This window comes from Silene latifolia, chromosome 1 (assembly GCF_048544455.1).
Source record: "Silene latifolia isolate original U9 population chromosome 1, ASM4854445v1, whole genome shotgun sequence".
NCBI classification, from domain to species: domain Eukaryota; kingdom Viridiplantae; phylum Streptophyta; class Magnoliopsida; order Caryophyllales; family Caryophyllaceae; genus Silene; species Silene latifolia.
In genome coordinates, this window is record NC_133526.1 from 160,813,947 (window position 1) to 160,838,287 (window position 24,341).

The 24,341-nt window shown below is 41.1% G+C and overlaps 1 protein-coding gene and 1 non-coding gene across 2 annotated transcripts; one reads left to right on the forward strand and one right to left on the reverse strand.

Moving 5' to 3' along the window:
- Nucleotides 1-283: 283 nt before the first annotated feature.
- LOC141621045 (small nucleolar RNA R71) lies at nt 284-390 on the reverse strand. Its single transcript, XR_012532090.1, has one exon. It is a non-coding gene; the product is annotated as a small nucleolar RNA R71 (small nucleolar RNA).
- Nucleotides 391-22,322: 21,932 nt separating this feature from the next.
- On the forward strand, nt 22,323-22,814 carry LOC141586219 (uncharacterized). Its single transcript, XM_074407388.1, has one exon. It carries the CDS (start codon nt 22,323-22,325, stop codon nt 22,812-22,814), a length of 492 nt encoding a protein of 163 aa, XP_074263489.1.
- The last annotated feature ends 1,527 nt before the right edge of the window (nt 22,815-24,341 follow it).

A 24,341-nucleotide genomic window follows, 5' to 3' on the forward strand; every position in this document is an offset into this window, starting at 1 on the left:
GAAACCGTCTTATATCAACTTGGTTGAGAGGAACCAGTTTGGGGGAGCTGCAAATGAAGATGCAGCCAAACATATGGAGACATTCATTAATTATTGCTGTTCCATACCCCTACCAAACGGTGTGACCCAGGACCAGGTGAAGGAGACTACGTTCATATTCTCTCTTCGTGATGCTGCAAGGGAATGGTACAGAGACCTGGACCGAGTTGCTAACGAGATCACTGATTGGAAGTCGCTGGCCTTGGCATTCTACAAGAAGTTTTTTTCGGCCTCAAAGACCAATGCCATTAGAGCTCAGATCACGAGCTTTAAACAAGGTCCTGATGAGAACTTCCATGAGGCATGGGTCCGTTTCAAGAAGCTGGTGCGAACTATTCCGCACCATGGGTTCGAAAAATGGAGTCTATTCAATCGGTTTTATAATGGGCTCTATGACGATCAGAGGGCTATCCTGGATGCGGCAGCTAATGGAAGATTCCAAGAGAATGTCGGAGAGACCAAGGGGTGGAAAATTATTGATGATCTGGCCACCCATAAAGCTGAGTATGGAAATTCCAGGGGAAATCAAAGGAGAAGTGCTAAATCCCCTTCTGTAGCTGCATTAGAGGCTCTTACGGCGAGATTTGATAAGTACGAGTTGGGAGGAGCTTCGAAAGGAGGGATCTATCAGGTGAATGTTGTGTCAGACGGTCCTTTCGTCTGCAAGAGATGTAGTGGAGAGGGACATGTTTCAGACCATTGTCCTAATCCCTATGAGTCTTGTGCTGCCTTTCAACATTATAGGCAGACAAACACTTACTATGAGCCGAATGTCCATCCGAACTTGAGGTGGAGTAGCCAAAATGTCCTAAATCTGACGCCACCTCCACAGCAGCAGCAGCAGCAGAATTATGTTCCCCCTCATAAGCAGCAGCAACCATAACAAAAGCCTCCATATGTTCCTCAGCAGCAGCAGCAGTCCCAAGGCTCCGAATTTACCGAATTGAAAAATTTGTTGCTGAAAGAGTCTCAAGCTAGAGAGGCCGGGATGAAAATGTTGGAGAGCCAAATTGCTCAATTGGCAAGCAAGAATACAACTCGAGCTCCGGGATATTTACCGACGCAGACTGACCAAAAAGAGACCCTTAATGCCATCACCTTGAGGAGTGGGTCCACCCTTGAGGGGCCTGCTATGGTTGAGGAAGCTACTGCAAAAGATGAGGCGGAACCAAGTAAGAAGAAGGCTATAACGAATAATAGCAAGAAAAATACGATCAGCAGGTATGTCAGTCGATCGACTGACATACCCAGTCGATCGACCAGTCCGCGAATTGAAACAGCTAATGTTCCTGTAGAAGCCAGTCGATCGAATGACCTACTTAGTCGATTGACTGGAAACGCTGCTGAGGGTGAATCTTTTCGTCCTCCAATGCCTAATAACTTGAGGGATCACTTGTTTCGGGGTACGACGACTCCGGAATTATTGAGGAAAGACCCAAATACTGATGGGTCAGTCCCGGTTCCAAAATATGACCCGATGACAATTAATGGTTCATTTTTGAGACGGTCTGAAGAGGGTTCAAGCTACAACAAGGAGAAGGTAGTGGACTTTCAGCCTAAGTCCACCGATGCCGGCATGAGAGATTTAGAGGAGAGGGCTAAGTTACTTCTTTCAGCCCCCTATCCGGAGAGATTGGTGCCGACAAAAGAACAGGAATCATTTAACAAATTTGAGAATGTTATTCGTAGCTTAAACGTACAAGTTCCCTTTCTTGAATTAGTCAATCAAGTGCCTGCTTACATGAAATTTATGAAGCAACTTTTGCCTAAAAAGAAGTCATTTGAAACAGTGCATTCTGTCGCACTAACTGAGGAGTCTTGTTCTTATTTGACCCATACTGCACCTCATAAGCTAGAGGACCCAGGTAGCTTTTCCGTTCCTTGTAATATTGGTACCTTCTCAATTGAGAAGGCATTATGTGACCTAGGAACAAGCATTAGTGTTATGCCTTTGAGTCTTACTAGGAAGTTGAAATTGACTAGGTTTGCAGTTACCAACATGACAGTACAGATGGCTGATCGTTCTGCGGTCCAGCCTATAGGAGTCTTAGAGGACATTACCGTGCAAATAGGAAAGTTCTTTTTCCCTGTTGACTTCGTTGTACTAGATATGCCCGAGGATGCTCACATTCCTATCATATTGGGTAGACCATTTCTGCACACTGCTGGTGCAGTTATAGATGTTGGCTTAGGGACTTTGACCTTCAAAGTAGGGAAACACTCCATTGTCTTTGCCCAGACGGTTAAGAAGAAAGACCTTATGTGGCCAGTTACTTGTAATACGGTTTCTGAAAGGAAATCCTATTTTGTGCTTCCTGATATGCCTATCTCTACACCTATTCCTGTTGTAACACCTCCACCCCAGATTAGGAGCAAATTGGAGGAAGATTCTTCTGTTTCGGATGTTGCAGGAGCTGGTTTGGGGAAGGAAGAGCCGCATGTTGCTCCAGCTGTGAAGGAGCCAATCTTTTAAAGAGGCGGTCTAGGTTGTCTTAACTATGGCACAGATGAGGAGCCTTATGAGGAGCCAGTCAAAGTGACGGAGTCCGACTTGGATTTCGATGAGCCAGAAGAGGTCATTGCTTGGGAAGATGTTGAAGTTGTTGATCCGTTGAGTTCTGCAGATGTTGGAGTTGAGAAGAGTGCAGCTGAGAAGATGAGCACTGTTAAGGCTACTTCTTGCAGCCAGAAGCCGAGCAAGTGGGCCATTCCGTGGCCATTCTTGATCAACTATTAGTTGATTAAGACTTTTCCAAAAACTTTCATTTTATTGCTTTCTTTAGACTCTTTTTATTTATTGTTTTTGTGTGCGCGAGACTTCGCATTTTTATAAGTTTGCTTAGGATTTTAAACACTTTAGATGGTTACTTTGGGTTTTGTGCAATTTTGGGCGCGTTATCATGGGCTTTTACAGGTATATAGACCATATTAGCTCAAGTTATTGAGCTAATTCGAAGAAATCAGAAAGTTACAGCAGCTATTCCAGTCGATCGACAGGTTTGTATGGTCGATCGACTGGCCGCACAGTTCCAGGAGCTTCTGTTCCCGACATCCTGGTCGATCGACTGAGTGATGTGGTCGATCGACCGCCCTACGCTGCTGTACCTGTTTTCGATCATTCCCCTGCTGTGTTTGGTCGTTTTGCGGAATTGAGGGAGTCTTCCCTCTTCTTTATTTTCCGGCATATTTCTGTTTTCTTCCGTTTTTAATTTTTGCACATAATCATCGCCTCAATATTATTTTCTCGGTTTTACGCGCGATACTTTTGTTTGTCTTTTCAGGTACTTTATGGTAGAACTGCTGGCTACTGAAACCTCCTAGCTCACGCTGGTTTGGGGAGGTTTCCTTTTGCTGCGCTTAAAGTCTTGTAAGTGTCCGAGTTCCTCTTCATGTCTTATTTACTTAATTTCCTGCAAAATCCCATTTCCTTTGCTATTTTCATTACATGATTTTGCACAATGGGGACATTGTGTGATTTGGTTTGGAGAAGGGTTTTGCTTGCGTCGCTTTTGCATTGTTTTATTGCATTTCAGTTGCACGTTTAGATTTTCAGTTTTGCAATTGTTATTTCATTTCCTATATATATATATATCAAAAATTCCAAACAACTGAAAAATTTCAAAAATGAAAAATTTCAAAAAAATTCGAAAAACTTCACGTTTATTTTAGCATGTAGGTTGAGTCGGAACGGTAGTATTTCTATGATGACATTGCATTTTCAGCTGTTTATGCCTAAGACTTGCTAATCGGCATATTGTTAGTAGAATCATATATGCATAGTCTACGAGTTTTCGTTAATTATTTGCTGGACTTGAGACTTGACCTTGATTTTTGGCAAACTACCTATATATTCTGAGATTTAGAGCTTATAACTGGTGACATTCATGACCAGTTTATCTAGGATTGTGAGTACTTACTCCTTATGAGACATGTTACACCAATTTGCATAAATATGAACTTAATCTGCTTAATACCTGTATGCATTCGGTTTGTGGTTTGTTGACACATGTGGAAGAGGTACCCCTTTATTCATTTTGCCCATAAGCTCCACACTGCCAAAAATAGCCCTTTTTGTCCCGTTAACTACATCCTACATTTAGCCTACCCTTGTCAAGCTAGTAGTTTATGCTCTTGGGATTGTTACTTCATTTTTGGTTGCTAATGCTCTTTTGAGATGGTGTAGGGAAGATGAAAAAGGAAAGAAAGAAAAAAAATATAGAAAAGAAAAAAAAAAAGAAAAATGATTCGAAAAGAGAAGAGAAAAACGCACGCTGTACTGTAGAGGATGGTCGATCGACTGGACTCATTGGTCGATCGACTGTAGCCCGAGAAAGAAAGAAAATCAATTCGCATATTTCAAAGTCTTTATTAAATGGCGATTTTTGCTCCCATGTTGCATCAGTATCTTATGGGGAGTTGGTTGATTGATTATTATGGAGATTGCGAGATTTGTGCTTGCTATTAGCACCGTATCGATAGAATTTTTGAGTAAGAAGTTGGATGTTGTTATAATTTGGTTCCCTTAGTTACTAGCTTGGCTCTTAACTCTGTTTTTATCCAAATTTATCTTAGCCTCTTCTTACCCATTACCTCACATATCCATATTTACCTCGGCATGTGTCATGGTCATTTGTGTGGTTGGAATGCATATGTATGGTTGTAGAGATTGTTTTCATATTAGACTGCAGGCATGTTCTTATAGGTCGTAGTTAGGTGAGTGTCACTACAAAATGAATTCTTTCTATCTTATACATTATTCACCTGTGTTTATGAGTGATTCGAGCGACCCGTGAGAGTCCAATTTGATAAGTCTCTATAGTTGACGGTTCAGCAGTTTTTAAATACTACATAACTCGTTTGCACGCTTCATATTACTAATTGATTGTTAGTTGTTGCATTAAACTGGCTTAGGCTTTATAGTTGCATTTCGCTCTGAGATTAAACTCGTTCCATTAGGTTTTAGGATCAAGTCTAGTTCTTGCTTGGGGACAAGCAAGGGTTTGGTTTGGGGAAGTTTGATGCGTGTCCTAAATATGATGTTTTACACCCCATTTTACACGCATTTCAGAGCTCATTAATGTAGTTTATGCTACTATTCTCCCCATTTCCGTCTACTTTCGTGTTTTTGTACATTATTGCAGAAATGTGAAGAATCCAGCGGAAATCAAGCTAAATATGTCCTCGAGTACTTTGCATCGCATTTGACATGGAGTGTTTACTCGAGAAACGAGCTTGGTGCGCATTTCGAGGCTTGAAAGACAATTTTATGAAGAATTAGAAGCCAAGTACCAGCTACTCCAGTCGATCGACTGATGCCTATGGTCGATCGACCAGCCCACGAGTTCCAGTAGCTACTGTTCAGCGAAGAGCAGTCGATCGACTGCCTTGCATGGTCGATCGACCAAACCGTTAATTTTGACGTGAATTAATAGAACGAGATTTCCGAGGCCCAATGTACTCTTAGGTTTAGGAATAAGAGTTGCGATGTATTCCTATATAACGCAGCTTTAGTTTTCAGAATAAGAATCAAGTCTTTTATCAGGAAACTTTAGGGAAATATTAGGGTTTGCATTTAAGTTTAATTATTCAATACAATCGGTATTATTGCTTTACTTTCGTTCGTACTTTCGGTTTCCTCCTATTCCATTCGGTATTCTTCTGCTCTTATTTCAGTTTTATTGCTTTGTTTTCATTCATAGTATAGAATTGCTAGATTAGTTTCCCGAAGCCGAAATTATAGTTTTATGTTAATTGTTTGTTTAATTATTTCAAGCATGAATTCGTTAGTTTTATTCCTTAATCTTATTGTTATTTTCATCAAAGTCATGAGTAGCTAAATCTCTTGTGCTAGGATGTAGGGAATCTGTAGAGTAGGCGGCATTAGAATAGTAGACCTAGGACGCGCCACGGTCGATCGACTGGGTTCCCTGGTCGATAAACTGGCCTCGTGAGATTTATTTCGTTTTAATTAATTTAATTGCTATGTTTGACGAATCGAGTGCACGCGACTAGTTGAATGCCTAGGAATTGACCGACCCAATAAAGATCGAAAGATAAGGAAGGGAGATAGCCTACCTAATTAAGACGACTAGATTAATGAGATCGAAAGATGAGTTAGTTTAGCCTTTTAAATCACTTTTCAGGACGAAAGTTAGCATTAGTGATATTAGGGACCTGTAGTAAGATTGAAAGATGCTACCTGTAAGAATGGACCGAGAGGACTTCTTATTTTCCCGTCTCACGTGATTGTTTTAGACCTGCCTAGTTTACTGCCGCCGAACCTATAGTGAACCGACCATCTTAGCACCCTTTTAATATCTGTTTTCATCTACTAGTTTAGTTTACTTTTAATTTACTTCCATTAGTTATAGACCAACTCAAATCGAAACCCCTACACACTGTTACCTTAAGACTAAAATCAGACGACTAATAATTGCACACGCTTCTCTGTGGGTCGACCCTGCTACCACTATCTATAGTTGTAGTTGGAATTATAAGTATTATCTTTGGTTTCCACAACGACAGGCATCAAGGGTAGCGTATGATATAAAAGAGAGTTGTATATGTTTTCGTTGTTGTCATGGTATAGTAATATTCTGTTGATGGGAAACAGTTGTCAGAAGTTGTTACAGTACATTTGATCTTGTTGTAGATGAGGCATAGGTGCACATAGTCATGGCAAGTGTGGTAATGATCTGAAAGCTGCATGTGGTTCATAATCTTTCGTTGAGACAGTGAGTGTAGGTTGTTGTGAATTAGTGTCATGTTAAGTTATGTATGAGTTTTGCGGTAATGAAAGAAAAGAATTTGAGAATCTAGTGTGAGTGTATGTAATAATTGTGAATCGTGAGTTATGAGTATGGAGATAGGTGCATGTATAGAGGATTATGTCGTTTTGGCAGTAATAGGGAACAATTGAAGTTTTGTTTAAGCTAAAGATTTTGAGGTATAGGTTAGGTGGTGTGACGAGTGAATTGAAGTATGAGAATTGTTTAAGTAAGAGAGCCTTAGATTTATGCATGGCGAGTGTTCAGATTATAGGTGGTTATCTTTGACATGCGGTGGTGATGGGGATAATGAGAAGATATAGCTAGGATTTAGTATTAGTGAGTTACGAGGACGTAACATTTATCTTAAGAGGAGTAGGATGCGATAAAAGAGATTTTGATGGTTGTGCATATGGTAGTATAATTTGAAGTAGAGTGTTGGTGTAGCATAAAGGACGGATATTTATTTTGATTTTATTAAAGGTCATGACCATGGTTGTAGTAGTTCGATGTTTAGGAATGACAGAATATTTCAATAGTGTTGACAGTTGGATGATGATGTTATGAGTGTGAGTAAACTTCGAGGACGAAGTTCCTTTTAAGGGTGGTAGAATGTAACATTCCGTTTGATGTTATGAGTATTTTGATATTGGATTTTCAAGTGGATGATATGTTACGGAGCTAGCAGTAGTGTATGGAGTTAGTGTCGAGAGAGATATAATGTAGTTGATACGATATCATGAGACATGTTGTGGAGGTAAGTATAGTTAGTGGAGTGGGTGTTAAGAGTTCATGTGTTATAGGGTGAGGTTTTATTTTGAGTTCTTATGTATGGGTTGAACTTCGGGGACGAAGTTCTTTTTAAGGAGGGAAGACTGTAATACTACGGTTTTACGAGTCTTTGGGTACTCTACCGAGTGGGGCTTACTCTGTCGAGTAAGTATGTTTGAGTAACGAAACAGTAGTCTGCCTGTAGGGTACTCGATCGAGTAGCCTTGGCACTCGATCAAGTAAGTGGCACTCGATCGAGTACGAGACTTACTTGATCGAGTAAGTTGGTCTTTGGGTGTTATTTGACGGGTTTTGTTAATAAGGCGGATTAATATTTAATAACTTTTCGTCATCTTCCTAAACACTTTTGCAAACCTAATCTACTGATAAAGAGATAATTCATCCTACGTTGCCTTGTTTTTCCGCTTTATTGACAAATCCCGGAGCTAGAGGAGTCGGTTTCATTCGTTCTTGATATCATTGTGATCCTTGCGTCAAGGGTAAGTCTTACTATAGATACCCGTATCCGTCGATATTGGAATTTATAGAGAACCCGACAAACACCTGATGATGATAGGACACATGTATTCTTTAGTTGTCATTGTCATTATTTGGAGCTCGTTTTACGATGTAGAATGGGCGTCGTCGATGAAGTATTTTATTAATTTAAATGATATTTAAATTAATGTTTTTTTAAGTGAATTCATTTTATTAATTTAAATGATATTTAAATTAAAGCCTTTTTTAAGGTGATTTCAATTTATTTTATTTTGTTTTGAATTTATTTTCTTGAGTTTATTTTATTGAAAATAAAATAAATATTTGATTTGAAAAATCATTTTATGAGTATATTTGATTTGAAAAATCATTTATTTTAATGTGTTAATCGATTTGAAAAATCTATTTTAAAAGCGAAAAGAACTCGTTTTAAACACGTGTTTTAGAGCTCGATTATAGCTCGGTTTTTGAGCCCGTTTTCTTTACGAGTTGGCACGAATATCGAGTACACTAATCAACCTAAGCCTCTACCCATCCAACCCCAGTTCGAACCCCATAACCATGGCCCAAATCCCATCCCAAATCACCCCCAACAGCCCGCAAAAACACGAAGCAGCCCCCCCTGTTTTGCAGCTCAATCCCGAGCCCAAAACCCGCTCCAAATACCACCAAAACCCGTGCCCATTAACCCTAACCCATACCCTAATGTCCTACCCATATTACCTTACCTTAATCACCAAGAAAACCCCCCATACGAACCCTAGAAAACCCCCCAAAAGCTGCTGGACAGCAGCTATGCTCAGCCGAGCCCGTCTGCCTCTCCTCCCTTTTACCCTACTTTAACTCCTTATAAATACCCACCCTTCACCATACATTCAGGGCTCTCCATACATAAAACCGTCATTCACAAGCTTTAAACTCCAGAAAAAAACCCTAATTGCCTCTCAAAAACCCTTCACAAAACCGACTTGCAAACTGGAACAGTTTGTGTGTCCTCTTCGAAATACAATTCGTTCCTCCTTCAAACATCCATTAAAATTCGAGTTTCTTATTCCTAATTAACCATACAACATCCATCTACACATTAGACAAATATTTACGAGCCAAATTGCCCTTGAGAGTACACGAATTCCCTCGAAAAACAGAGTGTATAACACTCTGTTTTCGCGGTTTTTCCTGTCTGTCCAGTTCTGTTTGTGCTCGTTTTTCGTGCCCAATAACTCAAAACGAGCAGGTATTGCTTTAAGATCTCTGTTCTCCTCTCTTTCTAGTTTTCAAAACATCTTTTAAATCGAATTTTGCACCGTGAAACGAGAGAGAAATCGCTGTTTGAAAGTTGCTGTCCAGATTTGCAAAAAAACGTGTTGTTTGCTTTGTTTCTTCGTCGACGACGGCCTCTCGAGATAAAATCTACCATCGATTACGACCCAAGACGGTGTCAAAGATACATGTAGGTTGAGGGTGCATCAAATCCTCTTCTTTCTCCCTTTTATTTCGTTTTTTATGTTTGTTTTTTATAGTTTGTTTTTGTTTGTTTATCGTTTTTTGTTTATCGATTGTTCTAATTAACTACGAAACTAGTTTAGTCCGAGTATGAGTTAAAGTACCACCACGAACACCCGCGTTGACTTGAGATGGGAAATAAACCGCTACATCAGTCGGTCGTACACCCCCGTCTCATTTACATATCCTCGTGTTCAAGGTAGGGCATTAATAAAACGAATTCTGACTTCGCTCTTCGCTTTTAACCCCTCTCTTCTCTCGTGTGATTAGACCCACCTTAAGACCCGTCACATGTTAGTATGACCTCTGATTGTTAACATATAACTCATTTAGATGACATTAGATCAATTTGATAACCTAATTAGACACATTAGGGTACATCGACGTAGCTTTAAAAATCAACTAACAATTCTGTAACTTAATTGAATGCATCTCTCTCTCTTTCACCTAATTTCTCGCTAGTATAAGAGTGCGTGATTAGCACCTTCTTATTAACACTCGATGAGTTAAATTAATTAGCAAACTTGACCTAATCGGACCCCTTTAGGCCGTGTAGAATGCGCGTTTGCAAGGTATCTTTTCAAATCGATCAACGTCGTTTCTAACTTGTTTTCTAGCCCGCTTTCGAACTTGTTTCGCAATCAATCGATCTAACTAATGAACCCGACCTAGGACTTAGGGTTGGACGTGGCTTTAGGCCGTGAGGCTTGGCCGTGTCCTTTGGTTTTTCTTGTTTCGTTTGTTTTGCAACGTTCGTTCTTTATTTGTTTTGTCGCTTGTAATTTATCGTTTGTTATCGAGTTGTAATTTTTGAGTTAGCTTTCTTTTATCGAGTCAAAACCTCTTTCAAAACCTTAGTCTTGTTTGGTTAGATGGTTGTGCCCCAATGCATGTAGGAGCGTAGTAAATCGCATGTTGTTTAAAGCAACATGGCCCGATTTATGCTAATGCATGCTTTGGTGTGTGACCCAATGTCTAATTCGATAAGATTAAGTGAAAGCACACATTACGAGGAGTGACCCAAGGCCGTGAGTCATGTAAGCCGTGGGCCACCCCTCTGTGCACGTTTTTCTAGGTCGAATGGCCGTGTAATGTGTCATGTACGGTGTTGTATATAGCAATTGTATTTAGATCGAGTTGTATCTTTAATTCCTCGTTGTGTCGGCATGAAATGCCTGGGTTGTAATAGGGCAGATCCGAACGGTTCCCCCATTCCCATCAAGCCTTGTTTGTTTCGTTTATGTGTTGTTAGATCAATCAACCCACATGCTAAATTACAACTTTGACAAAGTTAGTTTAGTTGCATCTAAAACGACATAGAAATTGTTGTCACATGTTAGGGTTTTAAAACGATGTTTGCATATCATATATCATAGTAGCTATGACCTTGTTTGAAATCCGACACTTGACTTAGTAGAGGCCGTTATTAACGGGCGGGGTTAGGTGTCCTTATGGGCGTCCTAACACGTACCCTCACCCCTTACTCAAAGTCTATGGTTTGTGGATCCGTCTAAATACCATTGGATTATGAGAGTCATTCAAATCGAGTGATATAGGGTACAAGTATTTATCTTTAATCACTCGTAGTCGATTGGCTTTATGCTTTTCTATGAAAGGTGTAAAGTTGACTTGAACGGTTCCAAGTTCCCAAAAAACTTGGTGGCGACTCTAATTTGTCTTAATTCGATTCGAAAGAACCTTGAGTCGATTATGCCTGGTGTGGATCCCGCGGACGCAGTTCCCAAGGGCCTTGTCCACAGTTTGGCGACTCTGCTGGGGAAAAGAGGACTAGTTACACTTTGTTTCTAGGGTCTTTTCCTCCGAGGTGAAACTTGAAAAGAAAGTGTTGGAAAGTAAAACATTACTCATAGTGCTACGATTCATGCATAAACCCTTAAGGATTTTCCCGGGCCGTCCCAGCGTTTCTTTGTGATGCGTGGGGGGCGACGTCCCACTATGCTAGGAAGCTGCACATTGCTCGCTTCCACTTCACCTCGCGTGGTTCTTGATGGTGGGGACGCTCTTCTAGGTACTTTACCTTAAGGCCCTTGCTCTATAAGACCGCAAAAGGATGGAGGGCATAGACCTTCTTGTAGAAGACTTGCCGAGACTTAGAATTGTCTAGGAGCATACATCCTTATAACATGAGAATGACAATGTGCAAGTTGTTTCCCGAGTCTTTTCAAAATTTTCCATGTCCATTTCAAAACCGAACTTTTGAACAACTTACTTTCAAAATTAGCATGGTTTTAAAAACGCGGAATGCTGCCCAAGTAGGACTAGAAATTTCGGCCAAAACAAGCTTTTATAACCGGCATGCTGCCCATTTCAAATCTCATTTTTCAAATCGATCTTTCGTTTTTCAAAATCAATCCAAAATGCCTCTCGAACCTCAACCAAGCATGAAATGCTTCGAGTCGTGTCCGGGTCATGGCCGTGTTAGGCTGGGTGTGTTTCATTCTAAGAGTCTAGAACATGACCCTGTTGGGTCACCCAAGCTCACCTCTTGGGCTTTGAGTCATGTTGGTCGACCATTTGGTCTAGGATAGGCCACAGACACGTCCAAGCTTAGACCTTTAGGACGTTTCACCCGAACCTAAGGACTATGTTGGTCCAATCACGGGTTTAGTCACACCGAGTCCGGTTTAGAATCGTGCTATGACAGTTTGAGTCATGTCGTTTTGCCGAGTCTAAAACGAACCAAGGTCTAAATCCAACCGTGAGTCGAACCTTTGGTTAGTCAGTCTCAAGTCGAGTCTTTGTTTGAGTCAAGTTGGGGTCGTGTCCTTAAGTGTGCAGGGGCTCTTACTTTAAATATTGACTCAGTACGGGGTTTTCTTGTAGAAAGGCCGCCAAAAACCCGACGTCAAGCAATGGAAGATGCTGTCAACAAGCTCACTGAGGCCGTGAACCTCATGATGACCCGAATGGATGCAATCGAATCTAAGCTGGGTGAAGATTCCCCTCTATCTACCCCACCTCTGACTGATCTAGAGAAACGGTTCAAATTCATTGAAGACCGTCTGAAACTTTCCCAGGGGAAGAACATCCACTACGAAAATGCTAGGGCCTATGCCCCAGTTCAGGATAAGTTGCCCACAAACATGGTACTCACTGATATCCCAAAGTTTAAGGGCACAGAAAATCCAGTCCACCATGTTAAGGCCTATAAGGGGTACTTAGCACTGAAGGGAGTACCTGCTGACATGCTCTCTGAAATTTTCGCTCAATCTCTGGACGAACACCCGAAGGCGTGGTTCTACAATCTGGACCTTAAGAACTTCCCCACTTTCGAAGATATTACGGTGGAGTTCTGCAAGCACTATGCTAATAATGTCGAGATTCAAACCAACATAAGAACATTGGAGGTGATGACACAGAAAGAAAAAGAAGGCTTTACTGAATTCCTTGTAAGATGGCGCGCTGAAAGCGTGAAATTAGCCAAGAAGCCTGATGAAGTTGAAATGGTAGATAAGTTCGTAAAGAATCTACGACCTGTTTACCGCAATGCTCTGAAATACCAGAATTTTGGCTCTTTTAAAGAATTGATAAGAATCGGGATAAAGGTAGAAGATGATGTCATAAGGGCAGAGGCTGAAAAGCCGAAAGGGTACCAAGGGGCCTCATCGTCTAAGGGCAAGGCCCCAGCTACGACCCATTTGGATGAAGCCATCAATCTCTTAGGAGGGCAATCGAAGAAGTCGCAGCGCCAAACACCTAGGGCATTCACCGATATCGGATGCACTTATACATATGCTCTCCAAAGGCTCATAGCCCAAGGAAAGCTGAAGCCTATTGGTCCAACTCCGGACCCTCCCGCTGATCAACAAGGTAAATGGTATAAACCAAATGCCTATTGTGCCTTTCATCAAGGGAAAGGCCATGATACTGAAAGGTGCTATCGACTGAAGCACGAAATTCAAGACATGATTGAGAACGGAACGCTCCCGATCCCAGCTGTTAAACCCAATAACATCACCAATCCATTTGGCGATCACTCTAACTTTGTTTCTGTCGAAGACAATGTCGATTATTCCCATCTTATCCGCCCATTTCACTTGAAAAGGGTGTTCATCGGGAAAATATTTGTGGATTGCTTTGAATTCTTGCCAAACCCGAAGAATGAAATTCAAGTCGGGAGTCTTGCTCTAGAATGTACTCCTCTTATTAACGAAGTTAATAAAAGACAATTCGATTCACCAACCTTCATCACTGGCGTAGATCCTCAGAGGACTACCTTGGGATGGAGGCAGACCATCATATGGATCAAGGACAAGAGCCGAGCATCTAAGTTGACAGCTGAACAAGGGAAAGCTCAAGACCAGATTTGAAAATTATGAGTCGGGATCTGTTTTCTTATCTTAGTTGAGTCGAGTCTAGGATTTTCTTTTCTTGAATTCAAGTCGTTTTTTCTGCAATGACCTAGGGTATGTCCTAGGAGTCGTTCCTTCGAGTCTGTTAAGCATGTGTCATTCCAATAAAAGTTGCAGGTTCGTTTCCAAATATGTCTTGTTTCCAATCCTCAAATCATTCCGAAACATGATAAAACGCACAACACACTCAAAGGCATCCCTGGGGTAGAAATATGTCCCGTTTCAAAATGTAAGGTACAATAGGATTCCGTGTTTTATCCCTTTACCTATTCCATGTCTGGCGGTAGAAAACCTCCATCTGAACCAATGTTTATGACAAGCTTTTAGATGATTCTATGACGAACCCGGACTAGCTCCTTGTTTCCTCTATCGATGACGGAAGGCAAGCCTTTTCCCCAACAAAATCATCCCATCTCGAAGAGAGAAGATATCAACCCGTCTTAACAAGGAATTGTTAGTTCTTACCCAAATTAGTTGACGAAGCCCAGGTTTTAAGGTGTATTTATTTGTGACTAAGGGAATGAATAGAAGACCATTTACAAGAAGAGAAAAAAAAAAAGATGAAAAAGAATGAAAAGATGAAAAAAAAGGACGAAAAAAAAAGCAAAAGGAAAAAAATGAAAAAAGATGAAAGAAAAGGAAAAAAGAAAAAAGATGTTGAAGTTATTGCGGAATGCTTTTTGGTTGAATGTCGAAGTTACGGAAGCCAGAATTCAAGTCAAGTACCCATAGTTGAGGTTCAATAGGCGAAGCCCAAAAGCTTAAGTAGTGACCTCTTTACCCTCTAAGTCCTTCCTGAGACAGTTACAAGGGGATAGTCAGGAATTTTGAGAATCATTCCGCTTGTGCTGTTACACCCAGCCTTTAGGGTCCAGATATGGAGATTTGAACCCACATTGTTTTCCAACCCATTTGCACTCGGATTTCGTCCAAACCGAGACACCTTTTCCAACCACGATGTAAGCCATAACCCGTTAGCCTTAGCACCACAAAACGAACCTTCAGAGTGATGGTTTACCTTACGAATCTATTTTTACCAAGCTCCACATCCCAAAGAATCAAAACCTTTTGTACCAACCCTAGACACGGGGTACAACGGTACTTTACAGGCTAGAATGGGATATGACATGATACCTTAGGTGAAACCTTCGAGTGTGTACACACAATCAAAATGCCATGTTTATGCACCATGATCGAACTACGTCGGATTTGATTTCGCTCCACGCGAATACGTAGGCAGTCCTTCAGAATAAGGGATTCAATCCACCCATCATCCAAGTTGTCATCTTGTCGGTTTTTTATGGGTCTTAACCAAGTCTAAATGAAGCCACCTTTGTTTGAGTTGGTCTTAGTACTCGATGTAAGCTAGGATAAGGATATAGGTTCGGATGAATAGTATCAAGTCTCAGAATGAGCTTTATCTAACGGTATAGGCAAAGATGCTCAGTCAGATAGATGTGGGTTTGTGTTGGGAACAGAACATATGAAAAACCCGCTGAAAAGAAAGAAGGCGTGGAAGAAAAATATTAAAAGCCCGCTGAAAAGAAAGAAGGCGGTGGAAAGAAATAATGAAAACTCGCTGAAAAGAAAGGAGGCGAGGAGAAGAGTGACAGAATGTTCCCAACAAGAGTGATGTGTGATGTCTAAGTGTTCTCATAAGATCAGTCTGTGTTTAGTGTCGGGCGAAGCCAACGTTGTTGCTCTGTGAGTTTAATCCACCTTGTCAATGCCAAGTGATCTTGATTCCCATGTGCCCTCGGGAGCACGCCCATGCCATACGATATCTCCATCCCAAGTTCGACGACCTTGTGATTCCCATTTGCCATCTTTTGGCGCCGGAATGGCCAATTTACATTTCTACCCCTAACAAGTCAATATTTGAATTAAAGCCCGTGCACACTTACGGTTTTATTTCCTTTTTTTGTTTTGCGGTAGCGGGCTACGCCCACGTTGTTTACGAGTCATACAGAGTGTATGTGTCGTATTTCATGCTCACCCATCAAGGTTCGATTTCAAAAAAAATTTCAAAATTTCAAAATTCCAAAAACTTTTTGCGAATTGTGGATAGATTAAGTGGTGGACACTTTGTGGGTCGATGATCCAATCCTTCGTTCAAAATTCAATTTTTGAAGGGCCGATGGCCTAACATTCCAAGTGATGTCAATCTCAAACTTCGGGTCGAGGGCCCAATTATTCAAAATTTTCAAATTCAATTTTCGGGTCGATGACCCAGTATTTCAAATGATCCAATTTCAAGATCGATGATCCAAATGTGCTTATATGATGATTATTGCTAGTACGTTTTTGTGTTTCAAATATAACAGGATATGCTTCAACTGGGGGCTCTAAAGTCTTCGACTTTAGAGCCATTGCAAACTGGGAGCTCTAAAGCCGTTGGCTTCAGAGACCATTATCAAGATGAAAAGGATGACATCCACCAAGAATTTAATTCAATACAAGAGTATGAAATGGAAGAACTCCGTAGTAGCTGAAAGCAAATGATGAAAGCGGCGGCAACCTCCTTGGAAAGTCCCGTCCCATTCGGACAAGCGCCAGCAGATGATAAATTTTGGGCAAATGTCAGCAGATGATGAATTTTGGACATACGCCAGCAGATGATAAACTTTGGGCATGTGTCAGCAGTTGCCGAACTACGACGCGGGTTTGATTCCGTCAGAAACGGATACGTAGGCGCCTAAGGATAAGGCTCAATCCACCATATATGCAATTCTTTGGGTCGACGACCAACGATGATAATTTGACACAATAGAAGCAAGAGTCAATCCCCAACGAAGTTTCAGGTATGATCTCTTCTTATGGCTGGCGAGCTTATATACGCAAGTCTAATGGACTATAAACGACCCATGAGAATCCTCGGTCGAGAGGGACCTGGGGTATACTTTGACTTTCGCCTTGTCCAAGCCTCAGTCAAAGTGGGGGCTCTGTAGATACCCGTATCCGTCGATATTGGAATTTATAGAGAACCCGACAAACACCCGATGATGATAGGACACATGTATTCTTTAGTTGTCATTGTCATTATTTGGAGCTCGTTTTACGATGTAGAATGGGCGTCGTCGATGAAGTATTTTATTAATTTAAATGATATTTAAATTAATGTTTTTTAAGTGAATTCATTTTATTAATTTAAATGATATTTAAATTAAAGCCTTTTTTAAGGTGATTTCAATTTATTTTATTTTGTTTTGAATTTATTTTCTTGAGTTTATTTTATTGGAAATAAAATAAATATTTGATTTGAAAAATCATTTTATGAGTATATTTGATTTGAAAAATCATTTATTTTAATGTGTTAATCGATTTGAAAAATCTATTTTAAAAGCGAAAAGAACTCGTTTTAAACACGTGTTTTAGAGCTCGATTATAGCTCGGTTTTTGAGCCCGTTTTCTTTACGAGTTGGCACGAATATCGAGTACACTAATCAACCTAAGCCTCTACCCATCCAACCCCAGTTCGAACCCCATAACCATGGCCCAAATCCCATCCCAAATCACCCCCAACAGCCCGCAAAAACACGAAGCAGCCCCCCCTGTTTTGCAGCTCAATCTTGAGCCCAAAACCGGCTCCAAATACCACCAAAACCCATGCCCATTAACCCTAACCCATACCCTAATGTCCTACCCATATTACCTTACCTTAATCACCAAGAAAACCCCCCATACGAACCCTAGAAAACCCCCCAAAAGCTGCTGGACAGCAGCTATGCTCAGCCGAGCCCGTCTGCCTCTCCTCCCTTTTACCCTACTTTAACTCCTTATAAATACCCACCCTTCACCATACATTCAGGGCTCTAAGTTCTCCATACATACAACTGTCATTCACAAACTTTAAACTCCAGAAACAAACCCTAATTGCCTCTCAAAAACCCTTCACAAAACCGACTTGCAAACTGGAACAGTTTGTGTGTCCTCTTCGAAATACAATTCGTTCCTCCTTCAAACATCCATTAAAATTCGAGTTTCTTGTTCCTAATTAACCATACAACATCCATCTACACATTAGACAAAGATTTACGAGCCAAATTGCCCTTGAGAGTACACGAATTCCCTCGAAAAACAGAGTGTATAACACTCTGTTTTCGCTGTTTTTCCTGTCTGTCCAGTTCTGTTTGTCCTCGTTTTTCGTGCCCAATAACTCAAAACGAGCAGGGATTGCTTTAATATCTCTATTCTTCTCTCTTTCTAGTTTTCAAAACATCTTTTAAATCGAATTTTCACCATGAAACGAGAGAGAAATCGCTGTTTGAAAGTTGCTGTCCAGATTTGCAAAAAAACGTGTTGTTTGCTTTGTTTCTTCGTCGACGACGGCCTCTCGAGATAAAATCTACCATCAATTACGACCCAAGACGGTGTCAACGATACATGTAGGTTGAGGGTGCATCAAATCCTCTTCTTTCTCCCTTTTATTTCGTTTTTTATGTTTGTTTTTTATAGTTTGTTTTTGTTTGTTTATCGTTTTTTGTTTATCGATTGTTCTAATTAACTACGAAACTAGTTTAGTCCGAGTATGAGATAAAGTACCACCATGAACACCCTCGTTGACTTGATATGGGAAAGAAACCGCTACATCAGTCGGTCGTACACCCCGTCTCATTTACATATCCTCGTGTTCAAGGTAGGGCATTAATAAAACGAATTCTGATTTCGCTCTTCGCTTTTGACCCCTCTCTTCTCTCGTGTGATTAGACCCACCTTAAGACCCGTCACATGTTAGTATGACCTCTGATTGTTAACATATAGGTCATTTAGATGACATTAGATCAATTTGATAACCTAATTAGACACATTAGGGTACATCGACGTAGCTTTAAAAATCAACTAACAATTCTGTAACTTAATTGAATGCATCTCTCTCTCTTTCACCTAATTTCTCGTTAGTATAAGAGTGCGTGATTAGCACCTTCTTATTAACACTCGATGAGTTAAATTAATTAGCAAACTTGACCTAATCGGACCCCTTTAGGCCGTGTAGAATGCGCGTTTGCAAGGTATCTTTTCAAATCGATCAACGTCGTTTCTAACTTGTTTTCTAGCCCGCTTTCGAACTTGTTTCGCAATCAATCGATCTAACTAATGAACCCGACCTAGGACTTAGGGTTGGACGTGGCTTTAGGCCGTGAGGCTTGGCCGTGTCCTTTGGTTTTTCTTGTTTCGTTTGTTTTGCAACGTTCGTTCTTTATTTGTTTTGTCGCTTGTAATTTATCGTTTGTTATCGAGTTGTAATTTTCGAGTTAGCTTTCTTTTATCGAGTCAAAACCTCTTTCAAAACCTTAGTCTTGTTTGGTTAGATGGTTGTGCCCCAATGCATGTAGGAGCGTAGTAAATCGCATGTTGTTTAAAGCAACATGGCCCGATTTATGCTAATGCATGCTTTGGTGTGTGACCCAATGTCTGATTCGATAAGATTAAGTGAAAGCACACATTACGAGGAGTGACCCAAGGCCGTGAGTCATGTAAGCCGTGGGCCACCCCTTTGTGCACGTTTTTCTAGGTCGAATGGCCGTGTAATGTGTCATATACGGTGTTGTATATAGCAATTGTATTTAGATCGAGTTGTATCTTTAATTCCTCGTTGTGTCGGCATGAAATGCCTGGGTTGTAATAGAGTAGATCCCAACGGCTCCCCCATTCCCATCAAGCCTTGTTTGTTTCGTTTATGTGTTGTTAGATCAATCAACCCACATGCTAAATTACAACTTTGACAAAGTTAGTTTAGTTGCATCTAAAACGACATAGAAATCGTTGTCACATGTTAGGGTTTTAAAACGATGTTTGCATATCATATATCGTAGTAGCTATGACCTTGTTTGAAATCCGACACTTGACTTAGTAGAGGCCGTTATTAACGGGCGGGGTTAGGTGTCCTTATGGGCTTCCTAACACGTACCCTCACCCCTTACTCAAAGTCTATGGTTTGTGGATCCGTCTAAATACCATTGGATTACGAGAGTCATTCAAATCGAGTGATATAGGGTACAAGTCTTTATCTTTAATCACTCGTAGTCGATTGGCTTTATGCTTTTCGATGAAAGGTGTAAAGTTGACTTGAACGGTTCCAAGTTCCCAAAAAACTTGGTGGCGACTCTAATTTGTCTTAATTCGATTCGAAAGAACCTCGAGTTGATTATGCCTGGTGTGGATCCCGCGGACGCAGTTCCCGAGGGCCTTGTCCACACTTACGTATCATTTTTATAGCATTTGGGTAGTTTTGGTTAAACCCTAATTTTGGAATTGGGGGTTTTATGATTATATTGTTGTGGTAGTGATTGTATGAATATGTGTATAGGAGGAGGGTTCATAGAAGAAAGATTTTGAGACAGCTGCTAGATCGTCTGAATAGTGATTGCATTCCAGGTAGGGTTTCCCTACTCAGTATTAGTTACATGATGTGTGCGGTGATTGTGTTGTAGTTAGTGATTGTTGATTGATTCAGGCGGTTGTAATTTCATATTGTTGATTGATTCAGACGGTTGTGATTTCATATTGTGGATTGTTTCAGACGGTTGTTGATTTTGTGTTGTGGTTACTGTTTATCTATCTGTGTTCTTCGGGGTGCGTCCGTGGATGAGTGGAGTCACTTGCGGGAGTGGCTTCACGCCCTTGATTCGCCACCTGTGGAACCCGCCACAGGAGGGATGTGCACATTAAGGAACACGGGTTTATCGCTCGATGAGATGAGCGAGGCTTAGGTGGGAACGGCTGCGGTCCCCCACTGGCGGTGTAGAGTACCTGTTGCGATGGGTATTCTGGCAGGGCTACACACTTTAGTGTGTAGTCAGTTGTGTGGAGATTGATGATGGAGACTGGGGATTGATGTGTTGATTGAGCTGCTTGGTATTTGCTTCATGTTGGTTTGTATCGTGTAATTAGTACTGACCCCGTTTAAATGTTTTAAAAACTGTGGTGATCCATTCGGGGATGGTGAGCAGTTATTAAGCAGGTATGATATGACGCGTATGGGATAGATGGGATGAGTCATCACGTGGCAGTTAGAAGTCTTCCGCTGTGTCAGACGATGTTAGCTTTGATAGTTTTAGCAGTAGACCGTCTGAGAATCTTGTATTTCAGTTTAACAGTTTTGGTTTTGATCATGTAATCACTTTAAACTATATTGTTATTTAAATTATGTTTCTTCATTGTCATTTGATTATCATTGCCTCGGGTAACTGAGATGATGACGTTCTTATACCTTAAGTGGTCCTTGTAAGGCACTTGGAGTATGGGGGTGTCACAGTTTATGCTTAAGGTAGATCTTAAGAAGGCCTATGACTCTGTCAGTTGGACTTTCTTAAAACAGATGATGAATGCCTTGAACTTTCCTGACCAATTTGTTAATATGGTTATGCAATGTGTTGTGACTGCCTCCTACTCTCTGGTCTTGAATGGGGAGGTGTTTGGACATTTCAAAGGTAAAAAGGGTCTGAGACAAGGGGATCCATTGTCTCCACTCTTTTTTACTATTGCTATGGAATATTTGAGCAAAGTTCTGAAATACACAACTACCACTATGCCTTTCAAATTCCACCCTCTCTGTAGTAAAATGAAGTTATCTCACCTTATGTTCGCAGATGATCTTTTGTTATTTTGTAAGGGGGATATTTCTTCTATTATGGTACTCTTGAGATCTTTTGCTACCTTCTCTTATGCTTCTGGCGTTCAAATGAGTCAGGCAAAGACTAGCTCTTATTTTAATGGAGTACAGATTGGTGTTAAGGCTGATATACTCCAGGTTGCAGGGTTTAGTGAAGGGCACCCACCTTTCAGGTACTTGGGTGTTCCTATCACCTGTGGGAGAATGAAGAAACATGACTGCAATATTCTGGTAGATAGGTTGGTAGAAAGGATAAGGATGTTTGGAACCAAAAAATTATCCTATGCTGGCAGACTTACTTTGGTTAACTCAGTGTTGACTACTGTGTACATCTATTGGGCTAACATTTTTATTATTCCAAAAGGAGTCTTGAACAAAATTAATGCCATTTGTAGAAATTACTTATGGGATGGAAATGCTGAGTATATTAGGGTTACTTTGGTAGGCTGGGAAAAGGTGTGTGCTCCAACGGAGGAAGGTGGGCTGGCTATTAGAGATAGCTTATCTTGGAACTGGTTTGGTGGGTTTACTGTTGTCCTGATAGGCTTTCGGTGAGATGGGTCCATCAAGTTTATTTAAAAGGGCTTCCTTGGATTGACTACAAACCTAGTGGAGATATCAGCTGGGGTTGGAAGAACATTTGTCGGGTAAAAGAACTGTTGCTTCCTGGTTATGTGAATGGGCAGTGGATGGTTGGCATTAAGGAGTATGTTGTTGGTGAAGTATATGAGATGTTGAGGATAAATTTCAGAGTGTACAATGGGCTCAGCATGTCTGGAATACCTGGAGCATCCCAAAACATCAATTTGTGGGATGGCTAGAAAGGTCTTGTTACTGAAGGAGAGATTATTGGCGTTGGGTGTGGTTGCAGATGATCTTTGCTATCTGTGTGGCAGGGAATCAGAAACTTTTGAACATATTTTTCAGAATTGTCAGTACAGTTGCAGGCTCCTGGACCTTTTGGCTCAGATGGGTAACTTTGTTTTACCTCATACTGATTTAATTTTATGGATTGGTCAACTGCAATGTACTAAGCTCAGGAAAGGCATACTCTTATGTCTGGTGCAGTCCATTTTCTATCAGATTTGGATGCAGAGGAACAAGGCTCGTATTGAAGGATGTGTGCATAGGCCTGAGATTGTGTTTCAATTGATTTTGAAAGAAGTGAAGGTTTGGGTGAGGTCTAAGTTGAGTCCTTATGTTGATAGACGAGATAAGGATTGGCTTAATAGGCTTCACTTGTGTATGTAATACCTCTAAGGGGTATTGGAATTGGATGTATTTAAAATGTAGCTTGTAATAGCTGTTTGATCTTGATGATATTTTTACATTTCACCAAAAAAAAAAAACTTCAAACCCACTACCATCAAAGAACGAGGACTCGCACCCGAAGTGGGCAACCCCGTGAAAGACCTCAAATGCCACCATGACACCACCCAACGAATGTGAGGACCACCCTCCTCCGCCAATCTTGTGGCCCAATAAGCCTCGGTGGAAGAAAAACTATCCGATTACAACTTCTTCCTCATGGTAAGGTGACGGAAGGAATAAGAAGAAGAATCAACCGGAGGCTCTACATACCTTAGCCTCTCCAATAGCCACACTTGGAGGATCCTTGGGGATCCGAATGAGGGAGCTTCTCCACAAGAGCCTTCCTTGTCCAAAGCTTGGATGATCTCACCAAGTACCGACCATGATGGATCTCTACCATGCTCCATTTGCTCGACCACAAGTACAAGGGTCATGCTACCATAGCATTTCGGTCCCTCCTTCTTCAAAGTATCAAGAAAGAGGTATACATGGACAAGGCAAAAGGCAAGAGCCCTTCTCCTAGCCACCTCCGAAACATTGGTATCTAATCGGTTTGAAAAGATGTTGATAAGAGCCAACATATCCACACCATGTGGAGCAAGAAGGAAGTTGACTTGACTTGTCGACAAGACCAACATTGAACGGAATTTCTCCTTATATCATAACCGAGTCGGAGGAAGCACCGGAACACAACTCGGCCACCCACCAATGGCTCCAACTTCTTCGGCTAGTGGACAAATTTCACCTTTCGAGAAAACGAAAACATGGTGTTTCAAATCCCAAAACCGAGAGCATGCTTCGAGGAATGAGGATTGCACCTTGACTTGACGAAGCACCAACAATTGACCAACTCCCATGCAAATGAGTTGATACTTTTCGGGAGGCGATAAATCCCGACACCATTGTCACAACGCATTCTCAAAGGCATCCATGAAATATTTTTGTGGAAGAAGAAGAAGAGCTTTTGTAGAGATGTTTTTGTGTTTCGGATGATGAAACAATGAAGCACAAATATCACTATTTATACAAAACAATCAGCGCGTTTTTCAGAAAAAAGGGAGAGCTGGCTCCTACCGCCCAATAGCCCGCGCCTCTTTAGGCCCCTTCCCAGGATTCTCGCTTTGACTTGTCACTTTCAAGTTGTGTTTTCTCCTGACACCTCAAACCTCCCGCCGGAATGCCCGCGCCTCTTCGGGATGGTCCAAGACATTTTGTGTTTCCTCACACTCACATTTCCTTGTTCTCGCGTTTTACGAAATCCGACACGGTTTCCATGACGCAGCTTTAAACATACGGATTTTTCTTTCTTTTTTTAAAGGGGGGCGGGCTAGCCGCCCCGATCCGCGACGGATCGCTTCCTTGTCAATCAAAATTCCGAAAATTTTTTCGCTTTTTCGCAATTTTCCCAACAAAAATAAAAATTGAAATTGATAACACGACGCCAGTTTTCCTCAAAATTTCAAGCAC